Raw genomic sequence first — 20,422 nt, forward strand, 5'->3', positions numbered from 1 at the left:
AGGAAAAACCACTTTAGGCCTCTCTCTTTGTGAGTTGTTCCACTTTAGCCCTCAACAGCTTAAGTCCATAGCCATCTATCAACTACATTTCTTCAAGACTCAGTCCCATGAAATTTACTAAAACCAATAGATGGGTGGATCTCAACCAAACTATCACAACAAGAAAAGTCTCCGAACACCTGAAACTTGGAATAATGTATTTGATTTTTTACTTGATTTCTACACGAACTGGTCTTTTTATATAAGAATAACAAAATTCAACTCCAAAAGACAGCAAACAAATAACTTCGTTGTTATAATTGAACAAAGATATAAAGAAAATTTTCTTGTATGAGTAAATAAATTTGTAAACAAGGACAAGGATGGTGTACACAGACCATCATTTAAGACAATTTGCAAGATACTTATCATATGACAACTGCCTCAAATCTTGATTTTCATTTAACCATGTAAACTTTGTAAAATATGTCATTGAATCTTCTTGTTTCCAGTCTCTCTCTCTCTCTCTCTCGATCCAACGAAAAAAGAGCCAAAATAGTTTCTTTCTCCAAATCCCCTTACTCCACAGTCTCTTCCTAACTGCAAAAGCAAAAGGAATTATCATGCAAGCCTTAGAAAAATCACAAACAAAGAACAAAAATACATAAAAATAAAAACTCATTCAGACATTTTCACAAACAATATATATGCACTCATTGATGTACTTGAATCTTCAATTAAGAACTAAAATTCCAAACAATAAAAATAACATTCTCAAATTCCTTAGCTACTTCATCAACTATAAAACCCAATGGCAGTATCATCAATATTAATCCAACTAAAAAACTGCACATGGCTGAACTTATTTATTTAAAAAAAAAAAAAAAAAAAAAAAAAAAAAAAAAAAAAAACCTTCAATGTTGAAACAAATCAGAGTGGGTAAGAGAGATTGCAGAAATATTAATCTGCCCCCAAAAAATCTCTTTTTGGATGACTATCAATGTATAATTTCCTCAAATCTTAACTGTAAGAGTTAACCAAAAAAATCATTAGTGCAAACTGCAAAATATCAATGGCAGTAGAAGCAAGAAAAAAAGAAACTAAATGAGAATTCTTCAAGATGCAGAAACTTCTACTACCCTCGTCTCTCTTCCTAAAAATTTTACAGAGAAAAAAAATTCAACAAATGGTACCAATCTCAAAGCATGAATACACACAATTTACTCAAAAACCAATCTCAGTTTACTCAAAAACCAACAAAATTTACTCAAAGCGTGAATAGCAAATACACACAATCAGAGAACTAGGTTTTCAGTTTTTACATAGATAAAAGAAGGAACACTGATCAACCATAAATAGGATGCAAAATTAGGTTTGAACCATCTACATTAGCAAAATTTCTTAGAGCAGTGTAATGAGTGAAGCTTGAGAATGTCTTTCCTATCTGAATCATATTCTTAAATCGACTAAGGTTTTATACTAGTTATTAAGCTTCTTGAAAGAGATGAAGAAAAACTAAAAGACAACTGGACTATACTTGTTAGCGACCAAACCAGCTATACGGCAAGAAAGAAAATAAAATAAATTAGGATGTTGGAGTTGGTCATTACCATTGGATGAAGAGGGAAATATTTCATTTTTTTTCTTTGTGGGTTCCACAAACAGTGCATAGATGTTGGAGTTGGTCATTACCATTGGATGAAGAGGGAAATATTTCATTTTTTCTTTGTGGGTTATGTGAACAGTGCATAGGACTCACTGAAAAAGCCACCGCATGCACAGAACATGCTTCTCAACAAAAAAGAAGAAAAAACAAGAAAAAAGAAAAGAAAAAAAAGCAGACGCAGACGCAGACGCAGACGCTTATAATCTGAATCCAAACGGGTGCTTAAGTCATCACACTCATCACGGCTTCTCTTTGAATTGACAAATCCATGATGGACACCATCCCAACCTTCATAAGTAATGACACGGTTACTGCTGCAGCATTGTGCATTTGCTTGGTTTAACTCTTCCATCAGTTCTGTGTATTGCTCGTATACCAAACTGACCCCACATCGCCCCACAGGATTTTCTGAACTAGGATATATTGCACCAGGGTCCGTTTCAAATACAACCTCAATCTGACTGCATTCACCATTCCCAACAGTATTAAACCAATCATCACGAGATAAATACAATAACCAAACGTGATCCACACATGTCCCAAAATGATATTCAGAGACATATTGACTGTGAGGCATATCACCAATGGCTTTCACACGAGCTCTAAAACCAGAATAGACATATGCATTGAAAAGAGCACATAGAGTGAATCCCATCCACCTACTATTACACCAATTTGGAGACAACACTATGCTTATTGAGTTCCCCCAACTTTGATGAGTTAACCACCGCGGAACTAAACATCCGGGAATAATGATCTGAAATTCAGTTTTAGATCCATCCTCTTTTCTTTTGGTAGCAGTTTCATATCCAGTTTTTTGACAAAAGAGTCCCTGTACCCCCAAAAAAAAAAAAAAAAAAAACCACATGATATTCCATTTCACAAGTGAAGAGAAAGAGTCAAAGAGAGAGAAAGAAGAGATTACCTGTAGGTAACGGTTCAATATCGTAAATGCCACTCCACCACTGCTCTCATCATACCCACGAGAAAATGGGGAAGAATAAGGTTGTGACAAACTGCTTTGTCTAAGCAGTGCCGGTGATGGTTCTAGGGAACAACAGCTTTCCATATTTATATATCTCATGATTGATGGAAGCTCTGACACTGATCGAAGCTTCTCGCAGTGGCTCAAATCAAGATCTTCAAGTTTTGAAAGTTGACTGAAGATTGCAGACAGGGTGACAAATTTGTGGCAACATAGTGATAAATATTTTAACGAGGACAAGCAGCCTATACGATTAAGTTCTATTTCTTCAAGTTGAGACATCCCTGTCAAATCAAGTCTTTCCAAACACTTTATTTTCCGTAAGTTCTCCGGCAGGTTGGCAAGCTTTGAGCACCAAGAAAGATTGAGAAATTTAAGAGACCTCAAACTATCCATGTTGCTTGGAAGGCATTTGAGATCTTTGCAGCCATTTAGATCTAGAATTTCAAGGGCAGTCAAACACTCGATTGATGAGGGTGGTAGTTCCTCAATGGCAGTCCAACGCAAATGAAGTTGCAATAGGCTTTTCATAGTTCCCTTAAATTCTGGAATCTTCTTGATTTTTGAGCAATCAGAAAGATCAATAGACATAAGGGACTCCATTTTAGCTGACAAGCTGGGAAGATTGGTAAGAGAATTGCAGTAACTCAGATCTAAACTTTTAAGCTTGCTGAGTTGTCCAATAGATGGGTGTAACCCAACCAAATTAGAGCACCAAGCAAGGTCTAGTACCTCAAGTCTCGGAACCCCTGAAAAGTCAGGTGTCCAAATAAGGAACCAGGAATAGGAAAGATTGATGCACTTTAAGTTTCCTAAACACTGTTAAAAAGAAGAAAAAAAAAACCATTAAACATAGAATTTAGTTTAATAAGTAAAGAATTCTTTGATATTAAAACAACCTTATTAATGAAAGGAGAAAGCTCAAATACACCGGCACTATATTGTAGCTACACTTAAAGTTAAAAGAATCAAATTACCTTTGCTCCTTCCCAAAGATATTCACACTTGCTATTCCACAAGTCAAGTCCAACAAGTTCCTTTGGTTGGAAACTAGATGGCAAACATTTTAACGAACAAGATTTCCATGAAAGATGTCTTAGGCCATTAGGAACACGATTGAGAGCATTTGGGATGTGCAACCAATCAATTATTAGCAATCTAAGATTAGACATCTCTGAAAAAACTTCAGGAAATTCTTCAAAGTTGAAATTTGCTTTCCAATTGGTGATGCCTATGGCTTGAATTGCATTTGTTGCCTATGATTTCCAAAGCAAACACTTGAGATTTACACAAGCAAATGATAAGAATTAAGAACATTAGAATTACTACAGTAAAGCCTTCAAAGGAGATAAAAATATCTACTCCCTCAATTTTCCATATATATAACCTCCTCTAAATTATTGGCATGCTCAAGAAGGCTGTGAATCGAACTCAAAATAATTTAATTGTTGCATTCCACTTCTCTCCCAAAACGGTGGGTCCAACTTTCAAATTTCATAATAGAAAATAGTAAGATGCACTACATGTTACCATTTGGCATTGTGATTATGTGGAGAAAAAGAGCGATTTAAATGAAAATGTATAAAGATGGTGTTTGGCTTTGCATTTTTAAGACAATACAATTCACGGAGTGTTTTTTGCTTTTCCATTACATTTACACACTACAACTTTTTCATATAGAAAATACTTTCTAGTTTCCACAGATTTTATCAAACACTTAGGGTATGTTTGGTAAATGTTTTTCCATCTTATATTCTGTTTCCAAAAACAATTTTTTATTTTTGAGACTAAAAAATTTGTTTGGCAACCCAAAATGAACAAAAAACAAAAATTGTTCTCAAAACTTAATTTGTAAAGGAAACTAAAAATAAGCAAAAAAACTGTTTTTAGTTTCTAGTTTTCAAAAGTCAATAAAAACACATATTTTATTTAATGAATCTGTCTCATTTAATGAGTTAGCATTAGAGTTCAAATCCCAGTAACAACATATTTTAGTATTTTTTTTCTTCAAAAAACTATTTTTTTAATTTCAACTAATAAAACATATTTTTGATTTCAAAAATACAAGAAAATTGTTTTTTTTTTATATTCCCAAAAACAAGTTTTTGAAAATAGAAAATAAAAATTGTTACCAAACATAACCTCAATTTCATTTTTAAAAAACACATTTTCAAAACACAATTTTTAAAATCATTACGCTTCAAAACACTTTTTTTAAACATCACAAACTGAAACTAAGAGTCGCATTAGCAATTAATAGATCATAACACAACATCACATTTTAATTATAAAATGTATTACATATTAAGCCCTATCTATATATCTATATATATAATAATAGGTGAAACTAAGAAAGACTCAAATTATAATTCCAAATTAGAGTTCCAATTTTGCGCTATATGTCCTAAATTATTTATTCTTAAAAAGTTTTATTTCTTAATTTTAGAATAAAATGTGAGACCACATCATAAATATTTATCCAAATAAGTGATTAAGTACAAAAACCAAAAAGTCTAGAACAAATAAATCGTAAAAAAAAAAAAAAAAAAAAATGCTTCACAATATTTTTTTTTTTTAAAACATAGACAATTTACATTTTATACCTAATAATATCCTTACAAAATTTTTTATAGAGTTAACAAAATATAAAAATGACTATAGTATTTAAATTATATATATATAGGAATTATATTATGCATATTATTGTATATCTTTAAGTGTATCCATACATATGCATGAGGTTACAAGCTAGTTAGTAATAATTGGATATAATACATCATATTTTAAAGATTTTATATTTTTTGAACAATTTCAATCTCGTATTGTCATACATTAAAACAATAAAGGAGCACTTCCACCTTCTACAAATTCATGGCCAAGAGGGGAAAAAAATAGGAAATGACAACATTAGATTTTGAAGCGATGGAAGAAAGAAAATAAAGCCAATCGAATGAAGTTTTATTATTATTATTATTATTTTTTATAGAAAAAATGTTAATATAGCCTTTTATTCTATGCAATAACCAAGAGATTAGTGATTGGGATTACATTAGGAAATATGAATTTAATTTAATAATTACTTAATCATACAATAATTTTAAAATATAAGAGCATTCACATCAGTCTATGTAAAATAGACTAAGAGTCACATTTTAGCCAACCAACCCCAAAAATTACCCACATCATATCATTTAAAAATGTATAAAACATTTACAAAGCTATAGAGAAAATTTGGATCAGCTTGTGTATAATAGAAAATGTGTCAAATTTACACATTCAAGCCCCAAAACCGCCAACATCAATCAAGGTAAAGATATATAAATTTGCAAAGTTACTATAGTAACTGTGTATTTTACACGGTTACTGTAGCTTTGTATATCATTTATAAATTTTTTTTCTCTCATCTCATCAAATTCCCCTCTCTCTCTCTCTCGCTCTCTCTAGATAATAATAAACAAAGAATGAAGAATAATTATTTAAATAAAATAGAATGTATAATACATAATCTAATATGGGTGTTTTTGAAAATTGGTTTTGTAAAATAGAAAATGTAAGTTCTTGTACTAAAATAGATAGAAATTTTTGCACGAATAGATGTGAATGCTCAACCATGTAAATATAGAGGTTACTGTAACTTTGTATTTCATTTTTTATCTCTCTCTCTCTCTCTCTCGGTTGCTCCCTAACCTGTACCAGTCAACCACCATCACAATTTAATCATTCTATCACAAAACCCGATCGACCCATCAATTGAAAAATCCAAATCAAACCCAACGGCAGCTCAAACCCATCAACCTAAACTCCAAAAAACCATACAACGGAGATCCATGGTGTGGGGGAACTTCGAATCTCACCATTGGTGTGTGGAAAAACTCGAAATCATCGACTAAGGTCGCCAAATTGGTTGTGGATGGATTTTGGGTTGATCTATTGTGGCGAGGTAGGTAGCGATTATGTGAGAGAGTGATTTACATGTGTGTGCGTGTGTGTTTGAGAGAGAGAGAGAGAGAGAGTCTTGAGTTTGATGGGTTTGGAAAGGAAGAAAGAGTGAAACTGATCGTGTGTGAGAGAGACTAGTTTTTTTTTTTTTTTTTTTTTTTTTTTTTTAAATTTAAGGAGATATGATTTGGGAGAACTAATTAAAAAAATGATAAAGAAATAGATTTTAATGAAGTGTAGTGTAAATAGATAATATGATACAGGTGTTTTTGAAAAACAGTTTTGTAAAATAAAACGAATATGTTCTTTGTTAAAATAGACAACAAATTTTACACGAACTAAAGTGAATGCTCTAAGAAATCGTCATAGACAATATACTAGCTTGTTAAATGAACATATTCTATATTTTTTTACTTAGATACTTAGGTAACCACTTACCTATTAAAGTTTTTTTTTTTTAAGAACTAATTTATTGAACACAATTATGTCACTATACCTACTCAATCTTATTTGCAAAAATAAAATTATAGCTTCTTACCATATTGTTCTCCAATACATGAAACAAGTCCTGCAAAAGCCACAGCCTACTTTGCTTTCCAAGCTCTCCACATGATTGTTGACGAACAATTTTTTGACCCATTTCTTTTAGTAGATCATGCATCCCCAAATACTCATTGTCATCATCATCGGAATTGTTATCGTTATATGTGAGAGTTAGGAGAGATTTATCCATGAGAACTCTTATACCAATTATTGCATGAAACCCACAATTTTCTAATATACGTATTACATAATTTTTTCCTGAACCCGTAAAAAAACACGCAATATCTAAGAATATCTCCTTCCACATTTCCTCTAGTCCATCATAACTTATTTTAAGTATATCAAATATATCTATCGTAGGATCATTTTTTAAATATTCCAATGCACTTTGCCATTCATCTATTGTTCTTCCAATTAAAAAGGAACCCAAAGTAACAAGAGCTAATGGAAGGCCACTAGCATTTTTTACAACTTCCTGAGAGAGCTGCATATAACCCTCTTTGGGTTGCTCATTTTTGAAGGCTTTCAAACAAAAAAGTTTCAAGGCATCATCATTATTTAGTCCGTTAGGCTTATATATTTTAAGAACTCCATGTTTGACCAACACATGTTCATCTCTAGTTGTTATGATGATCCAACTCCCTAATCCAAACCAGTGATGCTCAGCCAAATTTTCTAATTGGTCCACGTGGTCAACATCATCTAGGACAAGTAGAATTTTTTTATGATGTAACCTATTCTTGATTATTTCAACTCCTTGATGAATATCCCGTATCTTTTTATTTCTTTCCCCCAAAATTTCTTCAAGAAATTGTTCCTGTAAATGAAGCAAACCACCTTTTCCCGACTTTTCCCGGACATTAGCAATAAAACCAGAAACTTCAAATTGATCAGAATACATATCATAAACAACTCTAGCAAGAGTTGTCTTTCCCATTCCCCCCATACCACAAATCCCTATCATGCAAACATTATTCCCAAAATCTAAATACAAAGGGATCAATTCTGCCATTTTAGATTCTATTCCTATGAGGTTTTTGTTAATTCTTGAGAATTTTAAACTCAATTTCTTCATCATATTTTCAACAATGTCTTGGATAAATTCTGACTCATGTCTGCAAAGAAGATATAAAATATATTAGCCTCCTTGTTCAAACACATTTGAATTCATTTGCTCAAGTAATGTACATAGAACCACCCATATAAGAGCACAAGAGAATTACATGGACTATCTAACATGGATGTAACTACCCTTAGTGGAAATGTAAGTATAAAATAAAGAACACCTAAGAGCTACATGATTCAGCTTGGTGGTATACATTCAGGAAGGAAATCTTTAAGAGCTACATCTTTGATATATGAGTGAAGTACAAATTTTGTATTACAATGAACCCAAACAGATTTTAAGGGGGGGGGGGGTGAGACTAAACTATCATATTAATTTGCAATTCAAGAAAAATTCAAGGCACTATATATATATATATATATATATCTATATATATACACAAAAGTTACACATCAACAAAATTATTTTATACGAGAATTTTACATCCTTTTTAAACTTCGCTTGAGTGTACACAAGTTTTTTAAATTTGCCATAGACATTTAACAAATATTCAAAAAAAGCATTTTGCATCTTCCATTAAAATTATGATCAACAATTGTCTTTCATATAATAAAAACCCATCCATTATCATCTCCATTTTGAAATTTTGAGTAATTTCTTTTTCAATGTAAACTATCTATTAAACATTATCAAGGTCACTTTTTGCTCTAGATTTCTCATATCTTGTGAACAACCATAAGTACATAACATTCATAGATATTAAATATAAGTATATAACAAGAAATTAATGTAAAAAAATCACTATAAGCAACCACAAAATAATGGAGAAATTACACTTTTCCACCCTAAACTATACCCCATTTACACTTACTCCCTTTAACTACAAGATCGTATGATCACCCCCTTAAACTAAAACTTGTGTAGCACTTTATCCCCTCCCATCACTTTCCCAGTTAAGTTAGATGGAAAACGTAGTCAAGTGCAACTCACGTAACACTTTTTGACATGGAACTCACTAATGCCACCTAAAATGACCGAAATGCCCTTCACTATTAGTAACTTAAAAAGGGGAAAGAGTAAAAAGACACGACAACCAAGCACATAGTTTAATTTCTAACCAAATTGAATAAAGAGAAGTGAATCTCTCTCCAAAATGAATCCGTAAGAGAAAGTGAGAAACCAAAAAAAAGATTGAATCATTCTCTAGAATCCCACACACTGAACCTAAATTCCCTTTCATTAAACATAGATTGAATCTCTATTTCTCTTGCTTTGTGTATAGACTACATACATAATAACCTAACACGTAGGAACCACACACCCAATAACCTTGACACGGACCTGAACCCGATTACCTAACCACAACCAGCTGGTGACAAAGGGAGAAGCTAGTTGTACGATAACCCTAACCCAAACTCGTCAACAAGGAAGAGAAGAAGCTAGCTATACAAACTCAAAGGAACAACATGATCAGAAGTGGTTGTTCTCCCACCATTCTGACCATCACTATGGCATGTGCTAAGGTTAGGGTTTGGGTTTTAGCACCTTCTTCAATTGGCAATTATTGAGTGGTTTGTCGATTTGGTATTTGGGTGTGAGGGAATCAACCTAGAATTTTAACATTTAGGTCAGGGGTTTTCGTATCTAGCTACTTATGAAGCAGATGACCAAATAGAGAGTTGAATCGAGTGTGGGTTTGGCAAATTGGGATTAGGTTTATGTCTGAGTTTGATTTGATCTTGTAATCTTGGGTTTGCTGTTTGATCTCTTTGTGGCATAGTTCATTTTTCTGGGTTTGTTTTTCATCTGGATTTGTTGTTCAGCTCAATTGGTTTGTTGCTTGATCGCTCTGTGGCATATTTCATTTTATGGGTTTGTTATTCATTCATATTCGTTGTTCATCACAGTTGATTTGTTGTTTGATCTCCTATGGCAGAGTTCATTTTCTAGGTTTGTTGTTCATCTTGTTCATTTTCTTTTCTCTCTAACCAAACAAGATTTTAGGGAAAATTGGGAATTTGCTTTTAGGTTAAGGGGAATTGTGGTCATTTCAGGTGGGGACAAGTGTCATGTGACTCGTGCTTTTCAATCCAACTTAACTAAGAAAGTGACAGGAGGGGGGAAAAGTGTCATATAGATTATAGTTTAGGGGGCTGATTATGAATTCTTGTAGTTCGGGGGTAAGTGTAAAATGAAAAATAAAAATCGGAGAAGATGAACCAAGTATTGAGCATGGCAACACCAACCCAAGTGCTTGACCATGCTGCAATGGACGAAGAGAAGAGGAAAAAGGAAATGAAATTGAGGGATGAATTTGTCCACAAAATACAAAATCTATTAAGTTGGGCAGAATCCTAATAGTTTCAATTCAGTCCAAACTTGAAGGGTATGGATATAATAATTGAAATTTTGTCAACTAAATTTGGGAAATCCCAAATCACAAAGAGTAAATTTTAATTTAACAAAACAAATATAATGCAGATAATAGATTCTTAAGTACAAGTTTTGTTGGGTTATTTAGTGACAAATTTTATGTACTTATTCTCTCATTTTTATGTAGTTTTCTGAGCGTAATTGTATTTGGGATATAGTGCACTTAAGTTTTGTCAAATTTGTTGGAGGAGCTTTTATCAAAGGGCAGTTGCGACCAGCTAGCTCGCAAACTAACTGGGTCTCAACTAGGCCACAAGCTGCATGTAGACAAAATGTCATGCACTTTAATATGTTTTTTCAGCTTTCTCAAATATGCCAAATAACACACCTTGTGCATGATGGACTTGAGAAATCAATGAGAGCTTAGTATATGCACTTAGAGAGAGTTCATTTTTATTCATCCCAAGCATTCCATCTTGTTGAGAAAGAGAGCCTTAGCCTAGTGCAAAAAATTCCTTCATCCTCTCTTCTCCATTTCTCTCACGAACGACATATACTTGAAAGAAATTTGTAATTTTCACATCCATCACGAAACCTTGAGTGTTATACCCTTATTGAAGGATTGGAAATTATTTAGAGCTAATCTCAAATCCAAATCATATCAGTGGCTTTTCGTTGGCAGCTCAACAGTGGTCTCTCTAGTAATTTAGTTGAAAAAAGGACTCAGTACAGTTAGTTGCCAGCTAAAGCTTGGATGGCTCAAGTACTTATGGATATGGGCTTCGAGGGTTCATGTATTTCATGTACGACAACTATTAAGGCTAGTGGAGATTTCAATGGTGGTGTCGAGGGAGAGGTTTTCTATTGAGAGCTCCAATTTCCTCTTTGAAAACTCTTCCTAGTGTTTTTCGGGGGGTTTGTCATTTCTTATTCAGCATCTTTCTTATTGCTTCTATTTATATATTTTGACTTTATTGTATGAATGCAATATTAAAATTAGGTTAATAACGTAAATTTGGTTTTAATGTTAGTTTAGGATTAACAGAGTATTAAGTCGTAAAATTGATTATGGGCCTAAATATGTACTTGGGTGTTAGCATCTAGTACTTTCATAGATCATCACAATAGATTTGTAATTCGTAGAAAGTTATGTCCTTATTATCAAAAAGAATAAAATAAAAAAGCTTTTATGTCCCTAAATCAAGTAGTTTTTTTTTTTTTTTTTTTTTCAAAAAAAAAAAAAGTAGTTCTTTTTTAATTATTGCAAAGGAGCGTAACCTAAGTCCTAAAGAAGGGATCTTGCTATAAAAATAAAATAAAATAAAAAAGGTCACATACCATTTCTAATAATATAACAAAAGTTTCTATTTCAATCCATGCATATTATGCTACATTTTAATAACTACTTATATTATATACTTCATGAATATATATGAAATTTTTTTTTTTGAGAAGAGAATATATATGAAATAAGACTGCATTTATATATAAGAAGAAATAAATTTGTCATGAAAATTATACCTATTTTGTAAATCCCAACCAGAGATATTAGCCACTTCTCTCAAAGTAGTTCTCCACGTTTCCACCTTCTCTACACTCTCCTTAAAATTTTCTCTGTGTTCATCAAATGCTTTTGCAAAAGTTCCCATCTGTTTCCGTACATCAGATGGATTCACATGGTAAAAAATTGGCAAAACTTCCAATTTTTTCTCAGTCTTGCATCTAACAATATGCACTAGCTCATCCAAGCACCATGTCGAAAATGCATAGTTTATTGAGAAAATGACAATGGCAAATCTTGATTCTTCTATGGCTTTTACGAGCTCTTGTGAGATGAATTTTCCTCTCTCAAGTTCTGTATCGTCCCTAAAGGTAAAAATGCCTTTATTCTTCAAAGCATTATATAGATGATCCGTAAAGTTTTTACGGGTGTCATCGCCTCTAAAACTGAGAAAGACATCGTATGTCCACCGAGGTGTTGAAGAAGAAGACGGTGATGAAGTTGAGCCTCCTTGGGTGCTCATGGAAACCGGAAAATCTAGAGCTATAATATAGATCCACACAAAAAAAAAAAAAGGGTTCAATTAAAAAGAAGAGAAATATATTAAAAGAAAAGAAAATTAAGGAAAGAGAAAACAATTTGATGGGGATTTTTAATCTCAAGGGCGAAGTGAAAGGAAAGATATAAAAGTGATGAATATAAAAGTGAGAAAATTGAGAACATACTGATCGAAACTCTCCTGAAACAACGCCTGATTTAATTCCTACTAGATAAGTTTCCTGTTTAATAATAAAGGAATGAAAACTGTTCTTTCTCCGCGTGTGTGTCAGAGAGAGAGAGGGAGGGTGAGATGAGAGGAAGAGGGAGATTATTCACAATTTCGCATCCCCTGTTCTGGGTCAAGTCAACAAGCCTTCTTCTTTCTATTAAGTTAGAGTGACCAGGCTATCCCAATCCTAATAAAATAATGCTTCATACCGTGGCATTGTTAAATATTATTAAATGTCTTTCGATATAAACAATGCATCACAGCTGGTTTGTCTTTTCCCTGAGAAAAATAATGCTTCATACCGTGGCGAAGGACAGAGTCTTCGTGGTGACCAGCTGTGAAATACTGTTTAAATTTCTTGTGATATTTACTATAAAATTTAAATTACAAATGGCAAGTTTTATCTGCGAAATTTAAGAGTAGCTCTATGTCACAGATTATTTTATAACTAATTTGTTACAAGATTCACAATTCTGATATATTGTAAGTGATTAACCATCACTTATACATTTTCCTCAAAAAAAAAAAAAAATCATCACTTATGTATGGACCCATCATTTTTTTCACCAATTACACCATATCATGCTCATGTCACAATTGTGGCAAGTAGTTGTAAAAAATATTATGGTCCTAGACTTTTTCGAAATTTAATTTAGAGAAAGAGGTCCAAAGTTTAATGATCACGTTTAGGGGTGTTCACGATACAGTTCTTCAACAAACTTGCCACCATACCTTATGAACTAGTTACCATTTCATTAGCTCCAGTATTAGTTCTTTAACTTCCCAATTTTTGGGCACTAGTGTGGCTTAGTTCAGTTGGCACAACCAAAAATCCCACAAATTTCCCAAATCTAACCTACAGCCAAAATCCACTAATCAAACCCACAAATCCTAAATCAAACCCATAGATCCAACAAATCAAACCCACATATCAAAAAAATTAAAACCCATATATCAAAATATCAAATCAAAGAGAAAATATGAAGGGTTAAAGAGACTCACCTTTGATTGACCTTAATTTGCTTTAAATTCGCTACAATTTGTCTTAGATATACTTTGATTATTGGGTTTGATGTGGGTTTTTGGGTTTGGTATGAGTGTGGGTTTCTGGGTTTGGACTTTGAGAGAGAGAGAGAGAGAGAGAGAGAGAGAGAGAGAGAGAGAGAGAGAGAGAGAGAGAGAGAGAGAGAGAGAGAGAGAGAGAGAGAGGAGGAGGATGGGTTTTGTGAGATATGCATACATATATCCGTGCAGTTCGGTTTGTAGTGGAACACCATATTTAATTCCAACCACTTCACCAAACCAACAACAGAATGAGAGGTAGCCTCTAGTCATCTATTTCAGTTCGGTCAATCGACTTGTTTTCTAGTTTTTGTCAAATTTGTGTGTTGAGCCTTGATTTTTTCTAAAAAAGATTTTTATCAATTTTTCATGAAAATTAAAATGAAGCATTAATTTTTTTTTAAAAGCATTATCGAAATTTTTTGGCTAATATACTTCTTGATTTTTCTCATGTTTGTCCAAGATGTAATCTTCCTGAAACTACTTTGCATGTTATAAGGGATTGTATATGGGCCAAAGATGTTTGGATAGCTCTTCCTGGACAAAGACCCATTAATTTCTTTTTGTTACCCCTAGCTTCTTGGTTGAAAGAATATCTTATTCAATAGCATCCAAAAATTCACAATTATAATCCCCCATCTACCACCCGTAACCAAATGGTGCACAAAACCCTTCACCTCTCTTCAGAGTTTCTTCTTCTCATCCATCCTAGAGCTTCTAATATTCCCAAATGCATCTTAAATATATCTTGGAAACCTCCTGTTGATCCTATTGTATCTCTAAATACCGACGATAGTACCTTAGGTAATAAGAAATTCACATGGGAGATGGATCACTGAATTTTATTCACATATAGGCTTAACAACGAATAATATAGCTGAGCTTTAAGCAGTTAGGCAACAACTATCTATGGCTTGGGATGTAGGCATAAATTTTTTAAAGGCAAAAATCCAAAACCGACCCTATAACTTTCAGCCTTTTTCATTTCAGTCCTCTAACTTTCAATTTTGTCATTTTAGTCCTCTAACTTTCAATTGTTGTCAATTCGGTACTAACCTCAGTTACTTGCTGCCGTTAAGTGAGCCAAAACGACGTCGTTTTGGCAATTTTTTTTTTTCATAAATTTTGGAATTAAAAGAAAATAAAAAAACTGTTATTAAAATAAAAAAAAACATTTAGGTGATGGAGACTGAGATTAAATTGAGTTGCAGAGAAATATTGAAACTAAGACTGAGATATTCCCATTACCTGAAATAAAAAACAAAGACCTGAAATCAAGAACAAAGAAATATTGAGAGAGATCGAGATGAAACCGAGTTACAGAGATTGAAACCGAGACTGAGATATTGAGATTGAGACCGAGATGAAGGTGATGGAGTTCTGATATTGAGACCGAGTTGCAGAGATTAAGACCGAGATGAAGGTGATGGAGTTCTTATATTGAGATCGAGTTACAGAGATTGAGACCGAGATGAAGATATTGATAGGGTGTACTCCGTAGCTCCAGCATCGACCAGTTCTTCCTTTTCCCCAAATGTTTAGCATTATAACTGAAGGGTGTTGCAAGAGGGAGCTTTGGAGAAGACTCATTAGTGTCCGATTCCATAGCCATGGATGGAGCGGGCACAGGAGCTTTAAGCGGAGAGTAGAAGCCATCGCCTTCAGTTTCAGGTGCCACAGCTTCGATATGAGGTGGAGGAGAAGCATATTCTGGAGAAAGAGAGTTGTCTGATCCATATTGAGGAGCCAAGGGTTCTTCTTCCCCTAAATGCTTTTTTTTTTTTTTTTTTTTAATAATAGTTTTTTTATTTTCTTTTAATTCCGAAATTTATGAAAAAAAAAAAGCCAAAACAACGTTGTTTTAGCTCACTTACCAGCAGTGGGTGACTGAGGTTTAACGGAGTACTGAATTGATAACAAATGAAAGTTAGAAGATTGAAATGACAAAATTAATAGTTAGATAACTGAAATGAAAAATACTAAAGTTAGAAGGTCAATTTTGAATTTTTGCCTTTTTTAAATATAGAGGTAGACTCTTCATTAGTTATTAAATGTCTAACTTTTCCTGAAGATATGGCTTTTGCCTTCGCCCCTTTAATTTGTGATTGCTGGATTCTCCTGGCAAGAGACTGGATGGTCCGTCTACATCATACTTACCATGAGGCAAGGGGAGTGGCGGACGGGCTAGCAAAGAGGGGAAGGGAGCAAAGCAATCACCTGGAAATATAAGCACAATGTTCATCTTAATAACCTTGTGCAGAAATGCACTCCTAGAGAGTGCTCTATGAATCCTTTTGTAAACTGACACCAACTACATGCGTCTAATGGACATACTCGATGTACTTTGCTTTTAAATATTAAATAAATTCTCAATTTTCACCCCAAATAAAAAAAGTTCTTTTCTTAGTCCTGATAAGTGATAATGAGTGATTGTACAACTGAGAATCTCTGCTAAATCACTGGCTTTTTAGATTTTGTTCCAATTTATAATGAGTCACGTTTAACTTAATCTATGTATATCAAAAGGCACTGTACAAATCATTCAGTTGCCGCAATCCTGACTGCTCAGGTAAAAAAGCCCACAGTACCTATATACATGCTTCATTACAAGTTACTGGGAAAGAGACCAATGCTCACAAGATCTTTTAATAATCATTTACATTGCACCATAATAATATCATAACATAAATTATAGGATCATTTTTAAAAATAAATATAAATAGTAAACATAAATTTCTCTCTGTATTTTGTTATCTGCTACAAGAGTCTCCCTCGTATATCTTCTCTCTAGCTTTAAAAACCTGAAACATCAATAAAAATTCAACTAAGCATTCAAAACTAGTTTAGTCTACAAGCTGGCACGTTTCAATTGCCACCAATTTTAACAAAAAATAGATTTGATTTTCTAGTCTAAAACACCTAGAGAAGGTTTCGAAACTTCATGCTATATGGTATAGTTGACATAAATTGCAGTACAAAGAAGACGAATTAGAAGAAGGAAAGGGGGGGGGGCGGGGGACAATTTTGTAGAAAGGAAGAATCGTTTGTACCAATAACCTGATTTTGCCAATCTGTGAAACTTGTTCCATGAGCATTTCTATGCTTGCAAATTTTCACAAAATAAATAAATATCAACTCAAAATTTTATCCATTGCTTAATACAGTCTATGCCTATGTACCAAGCCGATGTGTGTCCTTAGTTTTTTCGTTACTCTTCCAATTAAGTGAGAAATAATCTACTACAAAGTTAAGGTGCTCTTTCATACCCTGTGCGTTCAAATACCACAATCTAAACTCAACTAAGCAGTAAAAAATGGAGTTTTTGAGTAATAAGTTAGTTTGGGCCAGCCATGTTAACCAGACCCAGACTAAGAGGCCAGGAATAGGCTAAGCTAGTCTTAAAGGACAGCAGGTGCTAACCAAACAATAGATTCAACCAGGTTAAAAACAACTTCAAACTGATTAGAGAATATTATGATTCCCTCACATCATCCTTTGATTCAAAATTAATTTTCTCTATATCATTTAGAATGGTGTTCATCAGCAAAAGCAATTACAAGTAAACATAATTATTGTTGGCACAAGAAATACAACATCTAAAAGTAAACAATAATTAAATCACAGGGAATGCTGTTATAATAAAATTAGCAAGCAAGCTCAACCCATGCGAAATTTAGTACAATTCTTCTAACCTTAGTTTTCCTTGGACCATTCCACTACATCTCTATGTATAATTCATACTAATACTGTTTTTGGTAACTCTTACCGATAAATGGTTAAAACTTGGAAAAATGTATTTGATTTATTACTCGATTTCTGCACCAACTAGTCTTTGTAAATAAGAATAACAAAATTCAATTCCAGAAGACAGCAAACAAATAGCTTCATTGTCATAATTAAACAAAGATGTAAAGAAAATTGACTTATATGAGTAAATAAATATGTAAACAAAGACATGGATGGTATACACAGACCATCATTTAAGACAATTAGCAAGATACTTATCATATGACAACTGCCCTAAATCTTGATATTCATTTAATCAGGTAAACATTTTAAAATGTGACATTGAATCTTCTTGTTTTCAGTTCCTCTCTCTTGCTCGATATCATAGATCTAATTCATACCTAATCTAGAAGATCAAAGCCTTAAAATTGCTCTCCCTTTTTCACAACAATAATGACAAAAGAATTAATCAAATTATATAAAAGAAAATTTCTGGGAAAATGTAAATTAAATAATGCTATTTAAAATACTTACATGAGATCCAAAGAATAAAAAGCCAAAATAGTTTCTTTCTCCAATTCCACTTACTCCACAGTCTCTTCTTTCTCAAGCTTGGTTCTTAACTGCAAAAGCAAAAGGAATTAACATGCAAGCCCATGATAAATCACCAACAAAGAACAAAATACATAAAAATAAAAACTCATTCAGACATTTTCACAAACAATACATATGCACTCATTGATACACCTGAATCTTCAATAAGAACTAAAATTCCAAACAATAAAAATAACATTCTCAAATTCCTTAGCTACTTCATCAACTATAAAACCCAATGGCAGTATCATCTATATTAATCCAACTAAAAAATGCACATGGATAAATTTGATTATTTAAAAAAAAAAACCTTCAATGTCGAAACAAATCAGAGAGTGGGTAAGAGAGATTGCAGAAATATTAATCTGCCCCCAAAAAATCTCTTTATGGATGACTATCAATGTATAATTTCCTCAAATCTTAACTGTAAGAGTTAACCAAAAAAAAATCATTAGTGCGAACTGCAAAATATCAATGGCAGTAAAAGCAAGAAAAAAAAAAAAAAAAAAAAATGAGAATTCTTCAAGATGCAGAAACTTCTACTCCCCTTGTCTCTCTCCCTCAAATTTTTACAGAGGAAAAAAAAAATTCAACAAATGGTACCAATCTCAAAGCATGAATACACACAATTTACTCAAAAACCAATCTCAGTTTACTCAAAAACCAACAAATGGTACCAATCTCAAAAACCAACAAAATTTACTCAAAGCGTGAATAGCAGCAAATACACACAATCAGAGAACTAGGTTTTCAGTTTTCACATGGATAAAAGAAGGAACACTGATCAACCATAAATAGGATGCAAAATTAGGTTTGAACCAAGAAAACACCAAGTCATCGATCCGCGTGAAAACCCTATCCTCCAAAAAGAACCTACTCCGCCTCCCTATATAAACTCTCCCAAACCCACCAACCTCTTCGTCACATTTTTTTTCCTTGCAAGCTTTTTCACATTCCGAATCTCTCTCTAGAATTTTCACTCTCTCTCAAAAATCAATGGCACCCACAAAGGCAGAAAAGAAGCCGGCGGAGAAGAAGCCAGTGGCGGCGGAGAAAGCTCCGGCGAAGGCCGAGAAGAAGATCTCGAAGGAAGGCGGTAGCGATTTGAAGAAGAAGAAGAAGGTCAAGAAGAGCATCGAGACTTACAAGATCTACCTATTCAAGGTTCTCAAACAGGTCCACCCCGATATTGGGATTTCGAGCAAGGCTATGGGGATCATGAACAGCTTCATCAACGATATCTTCGAGAAGCTCGCCCAGGAGTCATCGCGATTGGCTCGGTACAACAAGAAGCCCACGATCACGTCTCGGGAGATTCAGACTGCGGTGCGTTTGGTGTTGCCTGGTGAGTTGGCTAAGCACGCTGTCTCTGAAGGAACCAAGGCTGTCACCAAGTTTACTAGTTCTTGAATTTGATGTTTTTGTTAGTTTCTGTTTGGCAAAGCAAACTATAGTTTGTAACGTTTGGTAGAGAAATTTAATGGAATTTGTTGGTTCTGGGAATTGTTTGGAATGATTGGTTGTTTGTTTTTCAATGGGATGTGAATGTGAATGTGTTTGGTGGGAAAACGATTGAAATTATGTATTTACCAAACGGGAAATGGGATAATGTTGATTTGTGTATTTGATATATAAAGTGGGTTGTGATAATTATTTTTTGGGGGAGATGCTAGTGGTGGTGGTGTTTTTGCTAATGGAAACTGAAAAAAAAAAAAAAAATGAGACCGATTTCTATGGTAGTGTGAAATTATAACTTGAATTAGAATATGCTTTAAAAATTGTGTGGGAATTTTGAACTTTTAATGAAAAATTTCCCGGAAAAATCTGGATTGGTTTTGATTAATGACTGAATTTTAGTTTGATATTTTTGAAGAGATATGGTGGTTTGGCAATCAAGTTTTCAATAAATTCTTGTATGTGAGAATGGCTTTCTTGGAAGATTGTCACCTACTCATAAAAATGGTATATAATCTATATAGTTTTATTTATTTATTTTTATTTTGTATATATGAAAGACTGGTGTGCAAACAATTTCATTCTACTCTCAGTCTCAAAAAGACATTCCAATCAACTTGAAGTATAAAAATGTGCAAAAGAACAAACGCACAACCATTACATAATCGCCATGATAATGACAAAAGAATTATACAATTATAAGAGAAAATTATTGTAAAATGTAAATTAAATAATGCGACTTAAAATACTTACAAGAGATTCAA

At 33.3% G+C, this 20,422-nt stretch overlaps 2 protein-coding genes across 2 annotated transcripts; one reads left to right on the plus strand and one right to left on the minus strand.

Annotated features, from left to right (window-relative positions):
- Positions 1-1,811: 1,811 nt before the first annotated feature.
- On the minus strand, positions 1,812-16,125 carry LOC115952139 (TMV resistance protein N-like; the record flags this gene model as incomplete). Its single annotated transcript, XM_031069217.1, has 7 exons — positions 16,041-16,125; positions 15,339-15,593; positions 12,073-12,595; positions 7,108-8,227; positions 3,608-3,886; positions 2,571-3,449; positions 1,812-2,477 (listed from the first exon to the last, which is right to left on the minus strand). Coding segments are annotated over exons 1-7 (3,807 nt in total), but the record flags the coding sequence as incomplete, so codon positions are not given.
- Positions 16,126-19,123: 2,998 nt separating this feature from the next.
- Positions 19,124-19,738, plus strand: LOC115952998 (probable histone H2B.3). Its single transcript, XM_031070400.1, has one exon. The coding sequence runs from the start codon at positions 19,200-19,202 to the stop codon at positions 19,611-19,613; it is 414 nt and encodes a 137-aa protein (XP_030926260.1). The 5' UTR covers positions 19,124-19,199; the 3' UTR covers positions 19,614-19,738.
- The last annotated feature ends 684 nt before the right edge of the window (positions 19,739-20,422 follow it).

Source organism: Quercus lobata, chromosome 7 (assembly GCF_001633185.2).
Source record: "Quercus lobata isolate SW786 chromosome 7, ValleyOak3.0 Primary Assembly, whole genome shotgun sequence".
Lineage (NCBI taxonomy): Eukaryota > Viridiplantae > Streptophyta > Magnoliopsida > Fagales > Fagaceae > Quercus > Quercus lobata.

What these genes read in the sequence shown, in the direction of transcription:
- LOC115952998 (XM_031070400.1), top strand. Translation starts at nt 19,200, where the DNA reads ATGGCACCCACAAAGGCAGAAAAGAAGCCGGCGGAGAAGAAGCCAGTG.